Source organism: Artibeus jamaicensis, unplaced genomic scaffold (assembly GCF_021234435.1).
Source record: "Artibeus jamaicensis isolate MK-2021 breed Jamaican fruit bat unplaced genomic scaffold, CSHL_Jam_final scaffold_3151, whole genome shotgun sequence".
NCBI lineage: Eukaryota > Metazoa > Chordata > Mammalia > Chiroptera > Phyllostomidae > Artibeus > Artibeus jamaicensis.
This window is the reverse complement of record NW_026522037.1, coordinates 7,338,030-7,364,896: the sequence shown is the minus strand read 5'-3', so window position 1 is coordinate 7,364,896 and position 26,867 is coordinate 7,338,030. Positions and strand designations below refer to the sequence as shown.

At 52.6% G+C, this 26,867-nt stretch overlaps 1 protein-coding gene across 1 annotated transcript in view; it reads right to left on the bottom strand.

The window, feature by feature from the left end:
* SLIT3 (slit guidance ligand 3) overlaps nucleotides 1-26,353 on the bottom strand; it is a 513,545-nt gene extending 487,192 nt beyond the window's left edge. The window contains exon 1 of the mRNA XM_037127916.2: nucleotides 25,708-26,353. Within this exon, the coding sequence (XP_036983811.2) occupies nucleotides 25,708-25,904 (197 nt within the window). The 5' untranslated portion in view covers nucleotides 25,905-26,353. The remainder of the gene's footprint in view (nucleotides 1-25,707) is intronic.
* Nucleotides 26,354-26,867: the final 514 nt, after the last annotated feature.

Sequence of the window (26,867 nt, the reverse complement as noted above, 5' to 3'; positions counted from 1 at the left end):
AATTCTTCCCTATCACACTGGCGGCCTCATCAGGTGTCTGCACTGACACACCAGCCAGGTCAAGTCCCGCTTTGGCTGCTTGCATTCTGGAAGCCCCCAGAGGCACTCAAGGTGGGCTCCTTAATCAGCTAATGTACACGAAGCAGGTCCCAGAAGAACAAATCTCTAGGATCATGAGCTCATTCTGGGCTTTGGGTCTTCAGACCCTTACACAGCCATGAGGTACTCTGGAACCACCCTAAGTGACTAGAAGTGGCTGTCATATTGGCTGCCCACCGTCGAGTCCCACTCTACACACCCTGCTTTCTTGGCTTAGCAAAGGGGGTTTTAAAAAATTACTTTCGGCTCAGCATGTGCTCCTGGCCCACTGTGGGCCCTACGAACTCCCACCACCCCCTGTGGCTGCACAGGCCACCCATTTATGTTACCAGTTGGGCCTCACAAGTCAGCGACTGAATCTGATTCCAGACCTTGTGATGATGACTAAGTGCTTTCCCACGTAGCACAACAGCTCTGCTAGGGAAGAAACCAATCTCACGTGCCAGCCCTTGCTCCAGGGCCCGGCACAGTGCTGTGCCCACTGCTACTTCCCAAACAACGGTGAGCAATTTGAATGCACTAAGGTGACCACTTCTCTTACACACGGCTTCTGAGGCCACGTGAGAGGAGAGAAGAGGGAAAGTGGCTGGGAGTTACTCAGCCAGCCAGCTCTCTGGGTGACCTGATCCTGCAGACCTACTGAAGGGCAGCCCAACTGCCCATGGACAAGCCGATGGAGATGGCTGCAGGTGAGCCAAACCTTGGCTCCAATAAAATTTAGAGCAGCTGGCACTTCTGAATACCTTGCTCCCTGAGGGCCCGGGCTGAGTGCACACAGGAAAGCACCAGCCCTTTCCCCTTTTGCTTCTTGTCATGCTTAATTACACCAGGATTGTGCTGAGTCAAGCAACCTGTTGGGGTAGGGGCCCCGGCATGACCTTTCCCATTGCTCGCAGCCAGCTCATGAGTCTCAAGTAGCCGTGTGCATTTCCACCGAGAAACCCAAGAACAAACCCAGTGCCGATGCACAGGGTGCCGAACGCTAAACCCCACACCTCAGTCCCTGGGAGGACGGCCTCTTCTGAACTGTGGGTGAACAAAAGGGGCTTGCAGCAGGCACACCACCTGCATTCAGCCCACCACCTCCTGCCTCCAGCCTTGAAACAGGCCCTGTGGCTGTGCAACGTAGCAACCAGCAGTCAGCAAAGGCAGCCATGGCAGAGGAAGGCAGGCGTGCTCAAGGCTCTCAAGTACCCTCTGGCCTGGCCAACTTTTCCCCAACGCTTGGCTTCCAATCCCGGCACCCTCCTCCCAGAGGCAGAGGTGCTCACTCTGCGCCCCTCGAGGAAAAGCACAGAGCCCCAAACTTCCCTACACACGTGTGCACCCCTATGCATGTACATAACGCGCCTCTGGAAATGCGCAGGAGAAAGCCCTGCAGCCAAAGGCTCTAGATTGGCCTCAACCTCAGCTACACACCAGCCTCACCAGGGAGCTTTAAACGTCTCGCTGCTGAGGCCACACTCCACAGCAATGAAATCAGAATCTCTAGGTGTAAATATCAGGCATTAATATTATTTTACAGCCCCCCAGGTGATTCCAATGTGCGGTTAGGATTGCGAAGCACTGCTGTAGATTAACTGAAGGTCCTGGAAAACTAAGGTCCAGCTCCCGAGCTTGAACTGGGCTCAAGGTACCAGGTAGACCCGAAGGCTGCTGGCCCCAAAGCCACAAGGTGGTCTTCCTTCAACAGACATTACTGAGCACCAACTACACACTAGGCCCTCTTGTAGGTTTCCAGAGGTTTGTCTCAAGAGCTGTGCCCCAGAGACCAAGTGGCTTGCAATCTCGGTCTTAGCAAGGTCGGTCTGAATTAGGCAACCAGCCGGAGGACATTTACCTCACACTCGGAGTGTGCAAAGCTCTGCAAAAGGAAGTGTAAGGCGAAATTCCTGACCCCCAGGAGCTTAAACCCTAAAAGGAACAGCCTAAGAATTTGCACAGTGAGAAGTAAAAACAACATGATATATTGAGAAGAAATGAATGTGTGACCGAACAATTCAAACAGACAAGTACGTATCGAGAAACGAGGCTGTGCTGAGGTGTTGTATAACGCTAGAGGCGAAGAACAGATCCCTCTGCTCCAAGAGCTTGGGCGAGAGCCGTGGTTGCCAAAGAGGGGTCCCCCGGCCGGCAGCATCCGCACTCCCTGGGAACGCGATGGACACGGACATTCTTGGGCCTCGTCCCAACACACTGAATCAGAACATGTGGCCGTGAGGCCCATCAATCTGTGTTTTAACAAGCCCTCCAGGTAATTCTGATGCCTGCCCAAGTTCAGGGGCCACTAATCAAGCAGACTAATTAGTACTGCAGGAGTTGGAAAAGGGAATTCCTTGAGTCTAGGGTTGATAAAAGCCTTAAAGGATGTGAATCCCTGTTCTGACATAATTGGGGGGACCTTAAGCAACTAATATTTTACCCCCCGGCCTCTATTTGGCCAACTGTACAGCAGTAATAAGCAGTAGGTGGTGACGAGGTCTACCGTGTAGACCCGCCGAATGATGAGTACATGCGATCATGCGTAGTCAGCAGGTGGGGCCGAGGGCCTGGTAAGTGAACTCAATAACCAGTCTCCAGCACTGGCAGTCATAACACAGGGGAGCTGGTCGGCAAATGCACGTTGACGGAGTCAAAGTGAAAGTGAACTAATCACATGAGTGATGGGGACCAGATTTGGCAAGCCTGGAAAAGCCACAAGGAACAAGGACTTCATTGGATGGGCAAATCTGGGGATGTTCAAGATACAAAAAGGGTTTCTCAGACTGAGGCTTCAGGACGCATGGCAGGTCCTGAGCCTGGCACTCTCCTGGCTCAGCTTCCAAAATGACCCGAAGGCAGGCTTTCCTGCCATAGCTGCTAGTGTGTTAGTTATGTGCCTGGGCTGCAGAGTCAGACTGTCTGCGTTCGAGCATTTACTAGTGGAGTGGTCTTGGACGAGTGATTTAACCTCATGGAGCCTCAGTTTTCTCTTCTGAAAAACAGGTATAAAAATGGCACCAAAATCGCTAAGAGCTGTGTGAGTTGAACGTGATGATGTATCTAAGGTAGGTAGCCTGGTGATAGTGAGTGGTGTCTGATTGTTCGTGCTTTGTCTCACAGCACACAGCTGTCTGCTATCACAACCCCCGCTAAGTTTTGGGTGGCTGGGACTTTTCAAGCACACCAGCATCAGTCCACTCTGGTGCCAGAGCCAAAAGACTCAATCTGACTGTTCGGTTTCTTTGTAACAGCAGTAGCGGCCGAGGCCTGGGCAGCTGCCTACCTGCAGGTTGCGTGCAGGGGCTTCTCATGTATAGGAGCTGTGCACACGAACCCTGGGACATAGGTATCACTGCACGCATTTAACAGATAAGGAAACTGGAGTTTACTGACTCATCCAAGTTATTCAACCACCAAGTGTCAAAGCCCAGGTTCAAATTTAGCCCTCATTCAAAACCCCATGGTCATTCTACTATGGAGAAATCACCCCAGACCCCCCCAGAGGCTGCCTAAAGACCTTTCAAGTGAGGTTCACCGGGTGGCCGTGGCAGACGTCCAGGCTCCTTCATGACACTTGTGTCACACAACATGTTTGACTGGGATGTGACTCAGATCACTGAGTCAGGAGGAGGGAAGTCACGGATGGGCTGGGAACAGGATGGTGAGCCCTGCAGGGGACCAGACTCCGGGGTTCTAAAGCTGCCCCGCCTTGCTAAGAATGATTCAGTATCCACACTGCGTATCTGTGTATCTGTGTGTATTGGTCGAGAGAGAAGGGTGTCAAAGGGAGGTAGGCAAAGACACCTCCCTTCCCAATCCGAAAACAGTCATCAAACCTAAACACAGAGGGAGGACAAGTGAAAACAACAGAAAATCCACATCAGCTTTCAGAAACGATTTGCTCCTTCTAAAGGGGGCATGCTGACCCATGAAACGGCACAGCCAAGACAAATCTCTTTCATCTCCTCCCAGGTCTGTTTCCTTCAATGCCAAAGTGTGGTCGTCTTTCTTTTCCCTCTCAGATACCAGCTGTGGTTCTGCTGATGGCCAGGGAGATCTGTGGACCCACAACGCCTCTTCCCAAAGAGCTGAACTACGCTGTCTGTAAATGAAGAGAAGGGCGGGTGGCCTTCTGTCTTCCCTTGAGAGATTCTAACAAAGATTCCTAGAGCCCAAATACAAACTTGGACTTCATCCTTTCACCCCCTGTGGTTCAGCTGGTCCAAAGAGCTGCTTGGATGCTCTCAACCAGAACAAAGGGGACACAGCTTGGCTGGGACTCTCGGTTTTTATGACAATGACTGACAATTCACTCTCCCTCAGATCTTGTGTTTACCTGCACTGGGCTGCGTTACCTCACGCTAACCCCACCTGCCAAAAATATTACTGCATTCTCTTAATTTATCATCTTGGTGTTCCACAGTTGCCATGGTAGTAAAACCTACACTCCACAGCCTCGCTGCCATTGTCAACCACAAATGGAATTAGCTACTCCCAGTTTGGCTCAGAAAAAAAAAAAAAAGAATGTGCATCTCCTGTACGCCAGGTCCTGTGCTAGGCATGAGGCCTGGGCCCTGAGATGAAAAAGGAGGAGACGTCTGTAAGATGTTGCTTCTTTACAAAGCGGACTTTCTGTGTCTCACGTGAGGAGACTGCTTTTTTTTTTTTTTAATTTAATTGTGGTTGAATACATGTAACACAAAATCGACTGTTTTGGCCCTTTTTTAAGTTTGGTGGCATCGGGTACGTTCGCCATGTGTCTTGCCCACCTCTCATCTCCACTGTCTGTCCCCAAAACCGTCTGATGCCCCCAAGCAGGACTCGGTGCCCATCGAGTGACAGCTCCCCACTGCCCGCTCCCCAGCCCCTGGCAGTCTCCAGGGCGCTTTCTGTCTCTGTGAATTTGCCAATTCCACATCTTTCATATAAGAAGAATTTTATATTTTTTGTCCCTTGTGTCTGGCTTGGCTTGCCTGACATTGGTTCCAAGGTTCATCCGTATTGTAAGAACATACTCTTTTTCAAGGCTGAATCATACACACACACACACACACACACACACACACACACACCACATTTGGTTTATCCATTCATCTGTTGGGCATTTGGGTTGTTGCCAACTTTTGGCTATTGTGATTAATGCTGTTATGCATGTTGGCACACAAGTATCTGAGTTCCTGCTTTCTATTCTTTTGCTAAACCTAGGAGCAAATTTGCTCGATCATACGTAATTCCATGTTCCACCTTTTGAGGAACTGCCATGCTGTTTCCACAGGGGCCGCCCCATTTCTACTGCATTTACACTTCTCCAAATCCTCACCAACACTTGCTATTTTCTGGGCTTAGAAAAGCAGCCATTGTTGTAGGTGCAAGAAGGCTGTGTTCTGTAAGGGCAGATCAGTGAGGTAAGAAAGGGCTCGGTGGCCAGGGCACCACAGGTGCACACGGGCGGACCAGGGTGGCCTTGCCGAGTGACTGACACACTGGAGGTGCCCTCCTGTTTACAGTGACGGCTGCTCCCTTGGACTGGGTGTCCTGCACAAGTCTCCCCCGACTCTCCTACTGATAGGATCTGGAACCCACACAAGGAAGCCCTGCTCCACAAAAGAAACCCAGGCAGCAGCCCGGTTCACAAGCATATCCGGGCTCTGATTCAGGGACCATCTGCATCCTCTCTCTGCATTTGTTTCCACACATGGGAAGCAGTAAAATCTGCTGCTGTAGAGTTAGGGAATTCTGGGTGGTAGCACCTCAAAAGCAAGAAGACGGTTATAAGCTGCAGACTGGGGTGGTGGGGGAGCCCAGGATGTGGACCAGACTGGCCTGAGTCACAGCTCCACTGTTGGTCACGTGGGTGGCCACTGCGAACTGTCTGTTCTCCCTGCCTCAACTTGGTCCTGATCCTGTGCTTGGGAGGATTCAGTGAAACAATGAGCAACACTGAGCAGAGTGCCTGGAACAACAAGAGGCCTCGATCAACACTAGCACACTCGCCATCCCTGTGCAGCTCCGGAGCGAGTGCGGGGACCCAAACCACCAGCCGCGGGAGAGCACAACGGGCCCCAGGAGGTGGCTCACTGGTCACCGACTCTCCTCGAGGCCATCCAGGCTGACTCGGAGGACTGAGAACACTTATCCAGACGCACGGCCAGGGTCGAAGAGCAGGAAGTCAGCCACGGGCCACCAGTCTCTCCAAGCTCATTCGGGCACACGATTTGGGAAGAGAGCGGGGCCACCGCGGCACAGCCCTCCCTTTAAAGGCTCAGCGCCCACCCCCCAAGAGGTCAACAGGGACGTTCACTATAGGAAAACCCACAGATGGGACTGGAGTCGGGTAGAGTCTCCAAACACAAGGTTTTCTGATAAGCTAAAAAATTCAGCAAGAACAGCAGGGGACTGTACCACGAGGAATGAACTCCCAGGCTGGGCAGGGAGCTCATTTCTTGCTGGCGGCACCATAATTCTTATGTGCGTGGAGGGCAACAGCACTCAGCCTGGCCTCCCAGGAAACTGTGTATTTGACCGAAGCCTATTGAGAAGATCAAAGTCCCAGGGAATAAAAAATAGCTCCTGGGCTCAGTACTTTACCTGTAACTTAAAAGTTTTATTGTACACGGAGACCCTCAAACCAAAAGCCAAGCCACTAGGGATGAGAGGAATATTACCTGGCGGGACCCTACAGGTGCGGGGGCCACGGCTGTGCCCGGAGAATCACAAGGGACCCTGGTTACTCAGCACCGTGCCAGGTGCGCCCTGCACGCGTTGTCTGACTGACGAGGTACAGCAGCAGCTCGTGGGGACGGCAGCTCCACTCTGTGGAGGAGAAAACTGCGCACACGTGTGTGCGTGTGAGTGCGCATTTTCTGAGACAGAAGGTAAGAGAAATCCCTGTGGCTTAAGTATCATATATTAGAATGAACTCCGTCAAATTACGGTCATTCAACCTTGTCTACCAACACAAATGATTGTTCCATAGGGTTCAACCTCATATAACACCTTGGCTATAGGGAAAATTTGTATTAAAAATTTACATAAATTATATCATACATTAAAAATTACATGAGTTGTATCATATGTTGTTTTATTTATTGACTATACAATGTTATACACAACATGGCGTAAACTGTATAATACGCCTGAGCAGTGCAATGCCTCGCGGTTGAGAACGTGCGCCCCCAGACCCAACTGCGCAGGAAACTCCACCCTCCCGCCGACTAGCTGTGGGACACCGGTACACGGTGCACCCTCTCGGGGCTTCTCATCTACAAGATGAGACAACAGTGCTGACCTCCGGGGAATGCTGTACAAATGGAGGAAACACAAGCAATGCGTGAGAGCAGTGCCGGGCACGTGCCACCGACCCGCGGTCCCTGCACCGGCGCCTGCTCGCTGACTCCCTGCGGCACGCCTCGGCGACAGTCGCTGCTACCTTGACTTCACAGCGAGATGCCTGTGCACAGGTTCCGAGATCTGCCTGGGATTATACAACTAGCAAGAAGGTGTCAACCGTTCCAACTCGGCCCCTTCCGAGTCCCACACCCTGCTGGTCCCTCGTAGCTGCCAGCTCCCCTGGTGGTCTCTCTGAGCCCGCCTTTCCCATGTGGTGGCAGGAAGGGCGGGGCCCGCGGGCTCCATGGTTCCTTCCGGCAGCCCCATGCGAGGGGCTGTATCACAGCCGCCGCCGCCGCAGGAGAAAACAGGATCAAATGCCTTCAGCTCCACCGAACGCAGTATCCTTAGCCACGGGGGCCAGGAGCATTTCTGTATTTAGGGTTCCAATTTTTTTTCTTTTCTGCTATTCTTTCCCACAGTCCTCAGTACATTTCCTAATTAATCACTCCCACTTAATTTCCTAAAGCAATCACATCTTCCCCACAGGCGAGCGGCCTGTCTCGGGCAGGAGCACACACACCAGCTGGCCCCTCGGCTGCGTGGGAGTGCGAGAACAGCCCTTGGACACGGACCAGAGAGTGGCACAGACGCAGGGAAGACGTGGCTCGGGAGCCACACTCAGAGGAGGCTCCTTCCCGTCCTGGCGACACGTGGGTTTCCTGGTGAGCTAAAGGCCCACAGCGTTGGTTCTCTGAGGAAACCCCAAGGTGCAGAAGAGCCAGCTGGAGCGCCCCAGGACGCAGGGCACCCTGACTCGCGGTTACTCTGTGACACAGGCAGGGCCATGCTGGCGAGGTGGGAAGGCTCAGGTTTGCTCCCAGCTTTGCTGCTTATTTTCTGTGTGAACTCAGCCAAACCTTTCCTCGGTTCTTCTATCTTTAAAATGAGAACAGTGATGGATGCAACCCATAGCGTGGCTGTGAGGAAAGGCCACAGACACGGCAGCCTAGAGGAGCAAGGACACGGCATCTGTGGGGGAGCTGAGCCGAGCACAGGGACATGACATGCAGCCGAAGGCAGCTGACACACAGGGTCAGTGCCCGCGCCACTGCGGGAGGGGCAGGGCCTGCGGTGACACGGAGACACGCCTCATCGAAAGGCCGGCCAATCACTGCCACAGAGCCAAGCTGAGCCCCTGTTGAAGAATTTTCCAATTTTTGACAAGGTAGACATAGATTTTTAAATGAATTCACCCAATCTTAAAATGTTGGCAAGATTTTGACATTACAAAAAAAGAAAACAATTATGTGAGCCAACACCAGGTGGGCCAAGCACAGCATGCGGGAGGGCCAGATTTGGCCGGCTGGCCGCTGGTTCGCAAACTGTGTCCATGGAAGTATTAACCGAGACAATGTAACATACAAAGCACATAGCCACGCACCTAACACATAATAAACACTCAGTAAATGATGGCCGTGGCTGTCATTACCACCGCTACCTTCACTGTGCCTCCGAACCCCGATCTGTACCGGCGGACGTAAGGGTTCCCGGGAGCTGCCTGGCTCACTGACATCTGAAAATCTGGGAGGGCACTGCAGAGATTAACCACTGTGCACACCAAACACTTACGCTCCTCAGTAATTTAAACACACGTGACTGGCACTGGGCTCGAGCAGCGGCTCTGCACCAGAGGTGATTCTGTCTCCCCGGGGACAACTGGCAGTGTCCGGAGACAGTGTTTGGCTGTCCGACTTGGAGGAGGGGAGGTGGTATGTGCTCCTGGAATCTAGTGTGCAGAGGTCAGGGACACTGCAAAATATTTCTAAATGAACGGGGGGCACCCCCCACAGCAACCCAAAAATCCAGCCTCCACTGTCAATAGTACCAAGGTCTAAAAACACAGGCCCCTTGCCGTCCCCTTTATGGAAGGGACATTATAAAAGCAGAGCTTTGGCCAGCTGTGACAGAGTTGCGGCACAGTGGGGGACAGGAGGAGGTAAGAGGAGGGGGGTCGAGGAAGAGAAGGGGCGGCCGACGACAGGGCCGACACCTCCAGTTACCTCCTCTCAGAGGCTCGAGGCCCCGCCTCCACTCTGCTTCCTATGGAACCTTCTCATCATTGTTTAACAGCTGTCATGTGGGCCCATTTCCTTAGAAACTTATTTTGAACCTGCACTGATTGGAAAATCAGTGAGCTCCAGGGAAACTGAGGACCCAAGACCTGATCTGCTGGAGCCCAGGTCACTCGGCAAGTTGCAGGGCAGATCTGGGAGAGAACCCTCTGGGGTCCCGGTCTACATCCCTCGGGAAGACATCACTCGGTTTTGCTGTTGCCATGGTAATTACAAATCAATTTTTTCTATCCGTTAAAGCAGTTATTCCATAGAACACCCTCACAAGGCGTTGTTGAACTCGCCCCAGTTACTCCATGGATGTGAAAGTAATCACATTTTTGTCTATTCCATAATCCTGGCTGCATGTACGACTGGCCTTCACCTCAAATGGTATAAATCAGCGAGGTTACATTGTACCACGGTCGTCATGCATCACTATGACTACTACTCCAAACAAAGAAGACTGTGCTAGAAGCAAAAGCAAGGGATTCTGATCCACCTTAGGAAAGGAAAGAGAGTAACTTTTATCAGTTCCTGTATTATGCTAACCATTTAACATGAACTTACTTAACATTCTCTATAAATTGAAGAATTTCTTTAGGTCAAACACTGTTGCACGTCAGAAATACCTCGGGGCTTTATAGAATCACACAACACCCGGGAAGTGCCCCCGAATCATTAAATCAGAATGACTAGGGCAAAACCCTGGCATGAGTAATTTTTAAATCTCCCCAGGTGGTTCCAGTGTGCAGCCTAGTCTGAGAATCAGGGTTTCAGAACTCATTATCCTCATTTTACAGGGATGCTGACACCCTAAGAGAAAAATGAACTCGCCTAAGGGCACTCAACTGGCGGACAGAAAGACGGATTCAAGTCCGGGTGCGCTGTTCTGCAACACCGGGTGCCAGGCGCAATCTTTCTCCTTATGCAACTTTCTCCCCAGGAGTTTGTTGTCTGTGGTCGCTCAGAGTCGCTGTTCTGCAACACCGGGTGCCAGGCGCAATCTTTCTCCTTATGCAACTTTCTCCCCAGGAGTTTGTTGTCTGTGGTCGCTCAGAGTTATTTAGTTGCAAGTTTTGCTAGAAGGCTAACAGGGACTTCTGGACTCAATGGGAATCTAAGAACAGGTCTGGGGAAAAGGAAAGTGGGTGTGGCCCTTTCACAAGTGCTTAGACGAAGTGGCAAGCCATCAGGTCCTAGCTCCTTGTCCTTCTGGTCAAGATTTCAAGTCCAGGAAGGGAGCTTCCAATCAATCCGACTTAGGTCATGAGCCTGTCTTTGGACGGGCCCATCTCTCGATCTGATCAGAGCCCCTGATCAAATCCACCTGACTATATCCCGTGGCTGTGGAAGATGATATTCTGCTAGGAAGAGAGACTGAATTCTGGGCAGCCGAAACACAACACACGCCTACTATGACGGAGGGGATAGAGGGACTTTCAATAGCAAGCAGACATAAGACAGCTTCAGGGGCCTTCAGGAAGGAGGCCCTCCTGGTCGCTGATTCCTCACGGAGCCTCAGGTCCCACGAACTGCCTGGGGAATTCAAACCCGGTGTCCTGACTTTGCGCCGCACACATGAGGCTAGTATAGTTTGCCACAGTTGAGCCAGGGAAATGATGCTTTAAAAAGGGCAACAAGAAAAACAGGCACGAGGTAAGAGTTGGCATGCTGGCCTGTAGCTATCCATCAGGAAGAAAGAAAGAGGATGGACCCAAAAAAGAAAGGAGTCACGTGTGTATCTGAGCAAGATGGTTGTAACTGAGGAAGCCAGGGGCCCTTCCGGGGTCAAAAGCCCACAAGGCCCCTTTTCATGGGAGACCATTATCCCAGGAGGGGACCTTCCTAGATCTGGACACCAACAGACCCTACTATGCAGGGACTTGAGAAATGAGGCCACTGTGACGTATTAGCATTGAACAAATAGTGGCTCCATGCATATTTCATGGAAGAGTCAATATCCAGTACAAGCCAAAGAACTACAGTTGTTACCTGAGGCCGCTCAATTTATAGGCACTATGTGTTAAGTCCCTACTGTGTGTGGACGACGGGGCAAGAAGCTTTACATGATGGACCTCTCACCCTCATCAGTTTTTAAATATTTTATTTATTTATCTTTAGAGGGGAAGGGAAGGAGAGAGGGACAGAAATATCAATGTATGGTTGCCTCTCATGCTAGGAATTGGCCTGCAACTCAGGCATGTGCCCTGACTGGGAATCGAACCGCGATCCTCTGGTTCGCAGGCCCGTACTCAATCCCCTGAGCTACCCCAGCCAGGGCAGCACTTACTATTTATTACACCCATTTTCTGGGTGAAGATCCTAAGACTCAAGGAGACGAAAGGGTGTACGGCCATCACAGAACCGTAAGCAATGAAATTCAAAGCGAGCTCCCCCCACGGTGAGCACCTGTGTGCAGGCCACGACGCCAAGGTGCCTCGCGATGTTCGGTGGTGTCGCGTGTGTTGGGCGTTTTGCCTATATCATCCCCGAGTCTTAGAACAACGCTGGAGACAGGTATTATTATCTATATTTTTAAATAAGAAAACCGAGTCCACAGAGACGAGTGATTTGCCAAGAGCGCACATTCTGAATACAGATATTTCTGAATCCGAATGCCTTCAGCTTTGAAACCCAGGGTCTTTCCACCTGTCCAACTCAGTTTAATTTCTAACAGTGTGTTGACTTGGTCTGATTCTCACAAGGCTTGTGGGAAGCCACAGCGAAATGCACGGCTCCCGCCACCATGAAGCTTTGAATCTAGTTGCAAGATGAGTCGCACATCACAGAAAGTCCAGGTGATACCTGCACGGCGGCACAGCTGTTCTCAGGGCTGTGAGCCTCCACTTGAGAAGTCAAACCACCCCAAGGCCAGCGTGCTGCAGGCCGGCTCAAGCCGCAGAGAGAGGTCACGTGTGGGCACTCCGGTCCTTTGTCACGGTTGAGCTCAGCCTTCAAGGCCACACGTGAGTGCCCAGCATACACTTGATTCTACTTCCCACACATTTGGATCTCCCTGGGTCACTCCCTCATTCTCCGCTGAAGCCTCAGACGTCGGGGAGCAGAGAGAAGCCCTCCCCATGGAGCCATATCCAAAACCCTGACCCAAGGAAGCATGGAGCAAGATAAGAACATCATTGCTTCACAATCGTAAGTTTTGGGGTGGTTTGCCAACCAGCAAAGGTAATTGGAATAATGACATTTTGAGTCATTATTTAATGCCAGGGACTGTCCTCTGAGCCTGACACATATTACCTCATTGGATCCTCCCAGCAGCCCAGAGAAGCCAGTTATTGTTAAAGGACACGCCGAGATGACTTGCTCGTGATTGCGTTCACGTGCAGGCCACACTGAGTCCAGCAGGGAGACCCCACGCTGCTCTGCTACAGAGGAAGGAAGATTATGTCTGTGCATCAAGTCTACAAAAGCCCAAGGCCAAATGCATCCGTTTTAAGAAATGCCGACTTCTATTTTGGAAACTGAACATCTTTTTCTTTCCTGATTTCAGAGGGCTTACTGTGGAGCTGAGCTAATTATTGGAGCCCTAATCAAGGGCCAGCCACTCCCTGCAGCAGCTGTCCTGGCCTCTCCGCTGCCTCTAGCCGTCCCCTGGGTTGGCCGAACATTGGCTCCGGTCTAAACCCCAAATCCCAGCCCCCTGCCTTGAGCATGCATGGGGCTGAAAGGATCCTTGGAGATCTTCCAGTGCACTCCCCGCATTCCCTTTAAAAACAAGGAAACTGAGGCCCAGAGAGGTCGAGTGACTTGTCCAAGGTCACTCGGTGTGTCAGAGGTGCAGCCAGGTCTCCACATTCCCAGGCAAGAGTTCCCTCCACCACGCCACGCTGCCTCCCCCTGCCCCCCTCCTCCTGACAGAGCTGTTCCCCGCCCCCTCAAACAACTAGAGTCACATTTGGCAAGAGGTGCTATCAGCCCCACTCTGCTCAGCACCGGCTGTTTTGCAACGGGGCCCCTTTGTTCATTAGCAACACACAAAGAAAATTGGAGTGGTCTTCTCAGAAGATGTTTCCTGTCTTAAAGGCAGAGAAGAGCTTCCTGGCTGACTGCGGCTCGCATCAGCACGCAGCTCCAGGAGGGGGAGGGCCCGGAGGACGTGTGAGTCTTTGCAAAATTTCTAGAACAACAAGGAGGGCACATGGCAGGAGGGAGCTCGTGGGAACGTTTCAGAAAGTATTAACACGTATGCCTAAGCGGAGTCCACAGAGGGCGCTGGTTACCACCAGTGGTATGAAGTAATTGCACGGGGGGAGGGGCGGGGGAGGGGGCAGGCGGTGGCACCGGGGGTTGTTAAAAACTCCCAGGGAGTGAGTGGCCTTCCCACTGCAGATCCCTGCTCCAGTCCTGGGTCCCGGCGCCCCTTCCCTTGCAGTGCTCCCGACGGAGGTCTTCCCATTCTGGACCCTAAACAAGCTCCCTTCGTGCTTGGGGTTCTCAGGATACAATCTGCAGTCTGAAATCCGCCCCTCTGGCTCCGCACTGGGCCTTATTTTTTGTATTAGATCTGGTTCCTCTCCTTGTTTGCCTGCCTTCCCAGATGGCAGGAGTTCCTATGGCTCCGAGAGATCTTTGCCGAGGACCAAATGCTGTGAACGGGGCTGAAAGGAGAGCGGGGCAGACTTCTCATGAGGGCAGCTCCCACCACGAAGCTGGGGTCCCCTCCTCTTACTCTCTGAGACCTTCATCTGCCCAGGCGGGCTGAGATCAGTGGGGAGGGGTAGACCAGATGATCTCCAGAGAGACCTCGAAAGCCTGAAAATCTCTTGGCTAGGGAAGAAAATGAGAGGGGGCGGGGGACAGAACCGAGTTCCGTGGCAGAAATTCAGGACTTGTACGCTGGCAGCGTTGGGAAGGAACGTGCCAGCCTCTAGTAGGAGATGTAGTGCACGTGTTTCTTAGGGCTACTGCAAGCCACACGTCTTCCATCCCAAAGGACCAGGGACCCACCCTCCAACACACATCACAGGTCTCCGGGTACAACACAAGATCTCCAAAGAGAAACTGGGCCAGAGGACCGTTCTCAGACCCTTCCTCTGGAAGATGAGCTCCCCCCAGTCTCCCCTTCTCCTAGGCAAACCTCCCCAAACAGCAACCTTCAGTCCAAAGCCCCCTCCTTCCCCTTCCCCTGGGAACATTCCCACCCGCTCGGTTAGAGCTGAGAGAAGAATAAGTGAGCTAACACCACAGGGGACCGAGGGCCAGTGGTCTAGTTACAGTGGACAGCCCAAGAGGGCGAGCTGGCCTCCCAAAGGCGGCCCTGTGTCTTGTCGCGGCCTCAGAGCTGCTGCGCTGTGTCAGTGTTTATTAAATGCTTCTCAAATAAGGTCACTGCTCTGCAGAGTTAGGACTCTAATAAAATACAGAGCCGTGTCGTTTGCCAGCTAGCTGCTTTCTCAGAGACAATTGTTCTCAGATTAGTATTTTCCCTAGGAGTTTTTAAAAAAATTCTATTTGTACTATTTTTTTTTTAATGAGGCGTGGGTTTCTCTACACATTTGTACCCACTGAAAGGGCTGAGCAGGGCTTGCTTTCCCCCGTGGTCCCTGAGCGCTGGGCATCACATCCTTCATCATCCCAGCATCTCCCGCACCATCCCACAAACCTCCCCTCCGAACGTGGCCTGGTGGCCCTCGCCTTGTCCGTCGTTTGGTGGGAAGGGACAGCCTAGACTGATTCCCTATTATTTTGAGCTGTTCTGGCTGTTCTTCACTAGCTTATTCTTCATTGTTTCCAGGACATACTATAGTAAGACCAAAGAGCTCCTTTCGATGACTCCATCCTTCACGGAGCCCCTTCTTTGGTTCTACATTGTTGGAAACCAATGCTTACTAATTAATAAATTATTATATTAACACATTTAGACAATGTGTCCTCTAAACTCCACCTGGTTGAGTTGCTGACAGGGCTATACTTGCATTTGTGAAAAATTCATCCTGATGAAGAGTTCAAAGACATGGGTGACTGAGCAACGCTTTGGAGACTGTCGAGCTTCCTCCTCCACAGATGCCAGATTCTAAGATGAACCCCTATCACCTTTCAGATACAGGGTTTAGTGGTTAAAATCAGATATTACTGGTGGACTCATTAAGGTATTTGCTCAGCATTAAATCTGGGGGGGGGGGAGCAATGCATAGACATCTGATCTCATTCAAACATTGCACCGGTTCCATGAGAACCCACCAGTCCTGAGCTAACAGAGGAGACAAATGAGACTCGGAAGGACACTCCTGCCACGTCCCGCAGTTTAAATAACAAAGACGAAAGCCCGGTTTCTGCCTCGGTCATTTCACCCGTTTAAGGTTACATCAGATAACCTTCCCATTGGCCCCCAGTAATACTGCTTCCAAACCCCACATACACAACAGTTTTCTACCTACGTTCTAGAGTTGGGCAGAGACGGGGAGGAAAAAAAAGGATGTCAAGGAAGTGCTAGACAATCCAGAAACGTCTGCAACATATTTCTGGGCAGGACAGCTCTCCAGTGAAACGATCATCAGTGAGCTTTTTCAGTCACAGAGCAGTCTGCTCTTTCCTCTGCTTGGGGTGCATGCAGGTGCTCAGGAGCAGGCTGTCACTCATCATCACCCACACAGTCCGGCCCTGCGGTGCCCCATCACCACCCTGGGCAACACAGAAGGCTTCAGATGTCTCTGAAGATGACGTAGGAGCTGTGCCCAGGACTCAGCCAATAGGCCAGGAGCCTCCAGCTGCCAATGAAGATCTACGTCACAAAAATCTCCCCGCCATCCGATCTCAGGCCCTGGATGGTGGAAGTCCAAGCTCAGTGACTGAGGCTGCGGAGAGCTACAGGAAAGGCAGGAGAGAACAAGAAGCCAAGCTGGAAGGGTCGAGGCAGGGGCCAGGGCAGCTCAGGCTCGAGGAGAGATGCACAAGATGCAAAAATCTACGGTCAGGCCCAGAACCCCCAGGTCAGAAGTCCATGGTGTCCGCACCAGGCAGACCGGCCAGGGGAGCAGGGAATGGGTATGCTGAGGAGCGGACTGGAAACGGGGAGGAGGAAAAACTCAAGAGGGCGTCAAGGTGGGTGGTTCAATGTGCTGGCAGACTTTCAGCAACCACAGCCCGCAGCACTGCCGAAGTGCAGAATGAGTCAGGGGTCAGGAACCCCCGTGGCAGTTTGGACAAGGGAAGGAGTCTGAGCCCACACAAGCAGGGACAGGCCAGGGAAAGTGGGGTCACATGCGCTCCAGGCAGGATGCACCTTACGGGGCTTCTGTTTTAGTAGGACCGGATCTCAGCCTGGGGGGAGCCCGGGGGCCAGGGCTGGGAGAATGTGAGTGGCACATCTAACTGGAAAGAAAGGCAACTCCCACCCAAACAAAGCTAAGCAGATACTTGTGGGGAAAACTACTGGTCAAGAAGGTTCATCAGAACTGTACTTGGTAGGGTCATCCCTTCAAATTCCAAAATCTTTAAAAATAATAGTCAGCCACAGAACCACGGTGATATTTCCCCTAAGACTTGACCTTCTGGATTCTGTTCCAAATGGCCTTGTTAGCTACAGCTTCCCCAAGTGTGACTCCCATCATTTTAAATTGGGCTCTTCCCTTGTTGGTCTCCAGAACCATGAACATCTGTGAACCTGTACCACGTTCCCATCACTGTCTAAGGAAACCCCATTCCAGCTCCAGTTCCAGTGCTACCTGCTTCCCCAACTGGACCTGATGGCTCTTCCGCCAGGGGTCCACACTGGCCTTCCTGTCCACGTGCCTTGCATCAAACAGGTGCTTACTGATTCAACTGGGGCTCACTGATTTTTCTTCTGGCTGGTCTTTGGGAATTGAGTTTGGAAGACAGAGGAGGACCTGACTTAAAAGATTTGAGAGGAATGACATGCTCAGTGGCCAGAGTGCAGACCTGAGAACAGCCTGCTGCGTTGAACCCTGACCCCCCTGCTCCCACCTGGGGATGTTCCTTCACCTCTCTGACGTGGGTCCTCACCTGTACAATGAGGACTGTACGTGTTCCTGCCTTGCACGGCTGTTGGAGGAAGTGAGGCCATGCCTGTGAAGTGTGAGAGCAGTGGCAGGCACCGAGAGGGGCCTGTGAGTGGTAGCCGTGGTGCTGGTGGTGGTTTAGAGAGATCTGGGGACAGCCTGCAGGCCTCAGCGCTCTGTGCCCCGTCCTCCATCACAACACAGTCCAGCACGACTCCAGCCTTCAGCCCTGTGCCAACAGGCACCCGAAATGGTGACGGCAGTCACGGTGGGAGCCTGAAGCTTCTCTGACAAGCTCCGCTACCGACAGAAGGGCCGAGCTGCTCAGGCTAAAATATTTTCCAGCAGAGAATAACACACACACATACACACATGTACACATCCCACACTGGTGGGGCTTCTGGCACCAGCGTACTAGGACAGAGATGAATCTAAAGCCATGATGAAAAGGGCTACAACAGACCAAGAGTTTAGAGGCAATTCAACCGAGGAATGAAGCATTAATAGGAATTCATTCCAGAGAAAATATGAGCAACAGAACCCCAGGGAACAAAGACACTCTGGGCCAATGAGACCTCGAGACTCTGACCCATCCCAGCCAGAAAGGACAGGGCGAGGTACTGGGCTGGCTCAAAAAGTCCGGATGGTTTTTTCCATAAAATAAAAGACACATTTTTCATTTTCACCAACAACTTCATCAACTTGGATATTTTGAGTATGTCAGCTGTCTCCCGCTATTGGCTTCTAGTGGGTAGAGGCCAGGGGTGCTGCTAAACATCTTCCAACGCATAGGACAGCCCCATAGCAAAGAAGTATTTGGCCACATGTCAATAGTACAAGAAACTTTGCAAAGCACGTTTGACACGTTCGATCAGTCACGCACCTTCTCCACACACTGCACAAATTTTTTTTTTTGCATTTCAGCAATTTTACCTTTCTCGAAATAATAAAGCATAATATGACTAATAAGCTGCGTATGTTTCCCCATCTTCGACACTAAAATGACTGCACAAAAGGTCACCAATTTTGATTAAGTTTTTTTTAATGCATGGGGGTATGACAGCTGTCACAATACAATCTAACAAAACTGTTTTGAACGAGATTAAATACAATGAAGTGCTACTAAAACCACCGTACCAAAAAAAAATGGACTTTTTGGCCAACCGGTATTTATGGAATCCACACCTCAGACCATAGAGAGACTTTGAAAAAGGCCAAGAGGACTCTGTCGATTGATTGACAAGCTGGACGAAGATGCACAGGGCAAGTTCACTGAAGTTGCAGAGGACCTGGGGAGAGGGGCGGTTAAAATGCCAGATGAGAAACTCCCAACAGGGAGTGTTCCTGAAAAGCCGATGAAATGAAACTATTTGCCAAAAATTAATCAGGATATGTGCAGAGTGTTGCACTCAGACTCCAAAAAGTCAACTGCACAAGTCTGAGATGGGGGAGAAGGATCAACAACCAGGGGGCGGCCGGAGGGACTCAGGATGCAGTGGACACCCTGGTTGAATGAGCCGAGCCAGGGGACGGCTGTCCAAAGTGAAAATGTACCTTTGACACACGCTGATGGACCTCAACATAGCAAGACAGCAGACGTCCCCATTCTAACACTGGCAAAGAAGACTGGAACCCGTTCAGAGGAAGATAACTGGAAAAGGGGCGGAGGGGGGAGACCTGCCCGAGGGCTGACGCATACAGAAGAGTTGTGGTAATTCTAAAAATGCACGGGAGGAAAGAGGGACTTGGACAAGCGGGTGGTGAGAAACACAGGGCCAGTGTGTCTTTCTAAATCCTACCACTTAGAAGAAGGATTGTACTTGCTCTGTGTAACAACAATCAGTGGGAAATAAGCTCACCCCCCAAACAAAGAAAAAGTTCTTCTTAGAACTGTTTTTAAAAACGGAATCAACTGCTTTTAGGAAGAACTGAGTTCCCCACCACCGGGTGGAATCAAAGGAGAATGGCCACTTTCTCCACAGTCATGTTGGGGGAAGAGCAACATGCACGTGGCCGGGACTCGGGTGAGAGAACACCTTTCAACTCTGTCAATCCCCGTTTGTCCAAATGAGCCTTTATCTTGAGCATTCTCTGGAAGGCAGGCTGCCGTCAGTAAGAAACACAATCATCATAAGGATGGGAACACTTAGGTACTCTGATCCAAGTAGTCAGTGTGAGCTAGTTCCACGCCCGCAGCCTCCTAGGAAGGGGGTATTGTTATTATTCCCATTTTACAAATGAGGAATCTGGAGCCTTCCAGCCAGTAAGTGGTAAACCAGGACTGGAGCCCTGCCTGGCCCTGGAGTCCACAGATTCACGCCCAAATATCGCTCCTTTTCCCACCTCCCTGTCTGCTCAGGATTGAGGACATTTAATCACATACCTCCTCACAAATGACCCAGCCTCAGACGAGATGCTGGCAACAGAAGACCACAGTAAGTGGGCAGGAAGGTGTATCCTGCGGAGACCAGCAGTAGCAGCAGTTGCAAAACCCAACCCAGGTCTTCCGAACAGAGAATCAGAGCTTTCCTATTAGCATCAACTCTTTCCACCTGGGCAAGGCTGACGTCAATTGCAGGCTGGAGAACAACAAATGATGGAGAGCCTGGAAAAGCTGACACCCTGGGTCCATCCTACCTAGAACTCGTGGTGGTTCAGGAAAGCTCTCTCAAAAAGCTCCCATGCCTTTTTTTTTTTTTTTTTTTTTGGTTTGTTTTCTTTCTTTTCAGCAGTTCTAGAAAGGGTTAAGGCCACCTTACATAATAAGGGTGGAGCACGCTAGTAAGGGCAGCTGTTTCAAGTAAAAGCAGTAATGGTGGCAAACACAGGAAGTCAGTACAAGGGGGTATTTAGGGCGGGACAGGAGGACTGAGCATTGAAAAAAAAAGTCAGGGCCAGAAATTCCCCAGGAAAATCCAACCCCCCAAAATAAATAAATAAACTGCCTTCCTTATTTAAATGTACCACAAAGCATCGTGCCCACGGCAAAGATGTGAACCACTTCAACCTTAATCCCCTCTGGATGGAACGGAGGCCAACCTGGGCTTAGCTGGAGGGGAGGACACCAGGCACGAGGCCGTAGGACACCGCCTGGGAGCAGGGGAGCCGCTCACGGGCACGTGCAGCGTGGGCGGCACTCAGCCCTTCCAGCTGGGCGCAGTCCGAGGTGCAGAAATGGAACCCAACAGCCACGCCACTATCGTTAAGGGTTCGTGGAGTAACCACGGGCCAGGTGCTGTTCCTGCGCGTTATTTCACTTAATCCTCCCCAAGAGGAACGTTGACCACGCTCGTGCTACACGTGAGAGAGAGAGAGGGACGGGAGTTGGCGAACGCTGGACTGCGCTGAGTGCGTCACCTGGATCACCTTGGGCCACGCCCACGACTTTGCCGCGGGCCGGTGCAATCATCACCCCTGTATTACAGGTGCGGAAATGCAGTACAAAGGCACTGAATAGGCTGCAGCCCAGAGAGGAGTAACTGCGCAGGACAGAACAGCAAAGATGTTACAGAGCCAGCATCCAAACCACAGCCGTCTCCAAGAGCCCACTGCTGATCCACTGGACATGGGGCTCTGAAACCTCGTCACGGCCCATGTAGTTGACGAAAAAGACCTCACGACTCTCAGACCCACTGTCCACACTTTCCAGTGGAGAGAGAACTCAGTGACAACCAATGGAACTGGAAACAATATAACAATCACAATGGCAAAAACGCAGAAATAACATCAGACGCGGATTATCAGCAAGAGCAACACAATACGAGAAGGGCAGCAATCGACAACCACAGAGAGGGCAGGATGAGGCCGACAAGCCCGATACACAGTCCTAGGATTTAGGTGTTCACGATTTCCAGCTCTTTTCACAGGTCTGTGCACAGTAGGAGTGTTGTAAGGTTGCTAAGCAATGCCTGGCAACCAGACCCCAGGGTGAACCATTCATTAAGAGTCCTTGGTAACCCTAGTAAGGAAATAATTTTAGTCCTCGAGAGCCAAAGTTTAGAAACGCTTAATAACTCATGAGTTACAATAACTGGTAAGTTGTCTTTAGCTATGCATAAAAATACAAATCTGTGATTGCCCACTTTTCACTCGTGAGAATGAAAGTCACCATTCATTTAGTCAACACCTATTTGTGGAGAACCTAGTATATGCCAGGCACTGTTCTAGGTACCAGGGAAGGACCGTAAATGGGAAACCATTTAGACTATACTAAAATTCTACTTTCAAGAAAAAAGAAGCCCAGAGAGGTAAAGCAATCTGTTCAGAGTTGCAAAGCACTATGCTTCCCTGAAAGGCCGTGTGGCCCCAGTTGGCTCAGAGAGGCCCTGTGATTCACCCTCTTGCCCCTGGCCCTTTGAGCTGGCCCGGAGGGCTGGGAGTACCAGGACACAGGGCTTGGCTGTCGAGCATCTTGGAAAGTCTCCCACTTGACCTTGGGACCTCTGTGGTCAAGTGAGGGAAAGCCTGACACGGTGTGGGTTTTTATTGGACCCAACCCCTGGCGAAGTTCGCGTCATCTGGAGTGATGGAGAAAATTAAGTTACCACGTTCTCACGTTTCAGCCTTTCGCCCGCTTTCCTTCGCAAACAGGAAATGTTTATTTAAATACAGCAGTCTCCAGCGTGTTCCGGAGCCAAGTGAAAAACCAAAGATGTCCACTCTTGCCCCACGCCGCTGTTCGGGCCACCACCTCGCTGTGGGCGCGAAGTGGGCCTCAGCCGGCCTGTGGGCAGGCCGGGGAGGAGGGGCCCCACGTGAGAGCTCGTTTTCATCTGTCTCCTCTCTTCCAGGCTGAGACTGTGGTTGGAGAAGAATTACATCTGTGGGCTCCTTTTGTGCTCAGAAGGGTAAACGCAACATCTGTTTACTCTGTGCTCTGTGGTAGATGTTTTGTTTCAGGCCCTGCCATTCACTTCCTCTCCTCCTGTCCTCTATCTTTGCCACACGGATAATAAATCACCCTACATTCTCCTCTGCGTTTATTTGGCTTTCTTGTGGATGTCACCTCTTCACGGAGGGGGAAAAATTGTCGGTGGTTTACAAACGGCAGGGAGTTTCTCTCTCTGTGAGATGTGCTGACACTCTGGAGGAGAAGCTGGACCTCAGGCCCCCAACTCGGAGAGCAGCTTAATTACCAACGATTCAACAGGCCCCGTTCCAGGGCTGGAGCAAAGTGCAAACGGCAACCACGTTAGCCCCATGCAGGTTTTTCTTCACGGCGAACCGAGGGTTCAAAAACACCCAGAGAAACGCACACGCGCCACCCCCTTCAGAAGGGCTCCTGGGGAGGCGGAGCAGCAGGAATGAAGAAGGGAGAACGTGCTTCTTCTTTGTTATAAACCACAGCGTAAACAGCAGAGAAGTAGATTTTAGGGAGGTCCGGAGCATCCGACAGCAGACAAAACGTGCAGCCCAGGAAACACTGACCCCGGAGAAGTGTGAAGGGCTCTCACCAAAGGAGGCTTCCTCGTCCAGTCCTTTGCTTACACTCTTTAAACGGAACTGCTGGCTCTTTTCTGTGTGTGCAATGATTTTATACACAGTTCCTGGAAGGCAGATAGGCCCAAGTAATGTTTGTTGAATGAATGAAGAAAGGAAGGAAGGAAGGAAGGAAGGAAGGAAGGAAGGAAGGAAGGAAGGAAGGAAGGAAGGAAGGAAGGAGAAATTCCTCTCCTCACGAGATCCTTTGCAGAGACATGCCAAATATCCTGTCGTGTCCCCCCCCCCCCCCCCCCCCCGCCAAAGTTTGCAGACATGAAACGTTGCGTCTGAGCTGACGGAGAGAGAGCGAAGGTTGGTGAAGCACTGTTGGTGGCCTGCACGTAACCCTTGCCTTGGTCCAGAACCAGCTTGCTCCTGAAGGCTGCCCCCGCTCCACCAGACCAAAGAGACAGAATGAGGGCCAGCCTGGCAGCGGCATCACCCCTGCACACCAGCCAAAGTGGCACCAGAGACCAGAACCGAGGCAGCTGAGAGCCAGGCATTCCCAAGCACCTCTGACCTGCGGATGCCTGCCAGTGAGCGAGGAGGACTGCAGCTGGGGTGCAGGGCAGCGCCTGGACTCCAGCCTGACCCCCATTTCTCCAGTCACAGAGCAGAGGGGAGCCGTGGGCTGAGCCGCCCGAGCCTCCTGGGGTGGCACGCTCACCGCGGTGCTGTGCCTGCAGCTTGTGAAGGCTTCCTCCACACCAGCAGGAGAGGGGCCCACTCTCCTTGGTTTCCCAAACACACAACCTGATTCTGAAGATGGGGGAGAGGTAGCCTCCAAAAGCAGAGCTCACGTCCACGTAAGCTGGATGTCGGGAGATATGCCTGAAGCATCAGCAATGGCTGCCTCTTCTAAGCCCCAAGCCCAGCCAGAACCCTCCAGGACCTTCTGTTTATAGATCTTGGCCCACACCGACTCTTGTTCCAAGGATATCCAGCAGAGTAGTAGGGGGTGTGGACTTAGGAACCAGACACGCTCGGATTCGAACACTTAAGTAGCTACATGACCTTGAGCAAATGACAAGATGGCTTAACCGTAAAGTGAAATAATAAGCATTACCTACATAACTAATAAGACTGTTGTGGAGATCCAATGAGGTAGCACGTGTAAACAAATTGAGGCAGGAAAAGCATTCATTAAACATTAGCTACAGTTATTATTTCGCTAGCTCTGGCTGGCCCGGGTGTGAGCAGGGAGGGGAGTTTGTAAGTCCTAGTGATCCAAGAACACCAGCAAGACCACTGGTGGTCTTCTCCCTGGTGTGGTAAAACGTACTTGGTTCTGTCATCAGTTGTGGGAACCTGGAGCGTGGTCCTTTCATTGCCGTCGGCTTGGGGTGTGGCCTTGGGCAAATCATTTCCCATTTCCACGCCTTGTTTCCTGCGTGTGTTAACGAAGGTTAAGCGCTAACCCTCTGGGGCCGCATGGCTCAACCCCCCCAGAGGAGCACTGCAGTTGCAGGGGGGGGGGATGTTTTCAGCCAAAGCAAAGCTCCAGGAACAAGGCAGGCAGTTCCCCCGTGTCTCCACCCAGGGATGTACGAAGAAGAGGAGAGAAGGAATGAGGTGACAGGAGGTGAGGAAGAGGAACGACACGCTCTAGGAGAATTCAGCTCAGACTCGTCACTCCTCTCTTCCAGGGTAGAGTCAGGAAGGCAGGATGGAAGCCCCTTGCACCTACTCCTGAGACATGTGAGGAAAGCGCGGGGAGGCAGAGTGGGACCCGGAGAAGTCTGCCACACCAGAGCAAACCTTCACCGACTTCTGGGCTGTGTTCCCAGGCCCGGTCCAACCCCCTCCGCCCTTTCTCCCTCCTTCCCCACTCCCCAACTGCAGGCTAGGAAGAGCCCACCCTGAGTCCAAGTTTTGAATTTGGTCCGAGGTTCAAAATGACAAATGTTTCCAAAACGTTGACATATGAAATGTAAATATTTGGTTGCACAATTGGGGTTAAAACGAGGGTCAATCCATCCCACTCTCCGAGCGCCTCTCTTCCTGCTGCCAAGCCCAGGATCCGAGACTGAGTGCGGTTTATGAGATTATAGCGCTCGGCCTCATTTAAAGGGCTGTCAGCATTTCCCTCCTCCTGCTCTTTTGGGGAGGCATTCATAACCGAGCCCTAAAAAATTCACCCGGGTTGCAACTTGGCATCTCCAAGGCTGCACTCCAGGCAGAGCGGGTTTTGCGAGCACCCACTCGGAATTCGTTTGGTTCCTCAGAAGTTAGACCTTCGCACACACTCTCAACTTTCCTCGCAAGGGCAGCCAGAGAGCGGCCAGCCCACTCTGGTCTCCAAGCCGGTCGCGGTCTCCCGCCCTCTCTCCAGTCTCCGCGCACCCTCCAGCTCTCTCCTCCGCCTCTCAACAAGGAGCGCGGACCCCTTGCCCTCACCCTAATATCTTCTACGCGGCAATATTCTCTTCTCTGTCTCCTGCCAGCGTTCTGCTTGGAAGCTGTCAGCGGGCCCTGCGTCTGGAGCCCTCACCCCAGGAGAGTCACGGCTCTTTGCCCATCGCACGAGGCTTCGATTCCGCTCTCCCCAGACCTGCCCCGAGACACAGACCCCTAAGTCAGACAGTGAAGGGTCCCATCCAGGAGAGAGTGAAAGCAGAGACTGCCTACAGTGTGGCCAAGGGAAAAGGCTGCATCTGGCTTCTGGGGGCCCCTCTGTGGGACCCAGGTGGGTGGCCCGGCTGGGGCGGGGCAGGGGTACTCACAGGCGCTCGGTGTTTCGGGGGATGCCCCGGGGAACGGCCCGGAGGCCCAGCCCGTGGCAGTCCACGCTGGCGGCGGAGCAGGTACACTTGGTAGGGCAGGCGGCGGCGGGGGGCCCGTTCAGGACGCTCGCCAGAGCCAAGGCCAGCGCCAGGCGGGCGCGCACGGTGGCGCCGGCTCCCGTCCGCCCGGGGGCCATGGTTTGCGAGGGCCCGCGCCCGGAGGAGGCTACCTCGGCGGGACAAGACGCGCAGAGCCCGGGGAGGCGCTGGGGAGTACGGACGGCCTGGGGAGCGGGCGGCGGAGTTGGCGCGGAGGAGGAGCGAGCTCGGCGCTCAGGCGCACGGGGCGCGGGCGGAGCGGGGTGCGCCGAGCGGCGGCGACGGCAGCAGCTCCATCGGCGGGGCTAGCGCTGCCCCGCTGCGCATCGCTCGGAGTGCCCAGGTGCTGAGCGCCCCCTGGCCCCGATGGCCCTCGGTCCGGGGTGCGGGCCGGGTCGGGGACCTAGGGCGAGTGCAGCGGGGCACGGCTCCCAGGGAGGTCCGCCTTGGGGCTGGGCTCGGGAGCGAGGCGGCGGCGGCTGGGGCACGGGGCGGCCGGGTAAGCTGGCCGGCGCTCGCTCTCTCCATTCACTGAGCAGGGCAGACACCAGAGACGCGGGGCCCACCCCTCCGCAACACCCCCCCGCCCCAAAACACGCAAGCTCCGCCTCCCATTGGCTGCGCCGCGCGTCATGTCGACTAAGTTGGGAACTTTGCTGGAGCGACTGAAGCCTGGAGGGAGGAGGCATCAGAGGAGAGAGAAGGTTAGGAACCAGGAAAGGGAAGGGGCTCGGCCGGCAGGGCCCTAGAATTGAGACTCATTCGACAAGGACAACTCAGACTGGCGGCACTTTTTCTTTATTCTGGCATTGAGCCGGGCGCTCTGCTCGTATTCTTTCCCGCCGTCCCGCAAGGGGTCATTTAAGTGTCCTCATTTTATAAATTAAAAGAAAGAAACAAACAAACCCTCAGTGAAGTAACTTGCCAGAAGCCACACGGCTATTAAGAACCCCAAACCGCGGCACTGTGGTTCACCCACGTTTTTAGATCACAGCCCATTGAAGTTGCACCCCGACCTCACCCTCATAGACCCTCAAAGACCCTACCTAATCTTGGCAAAG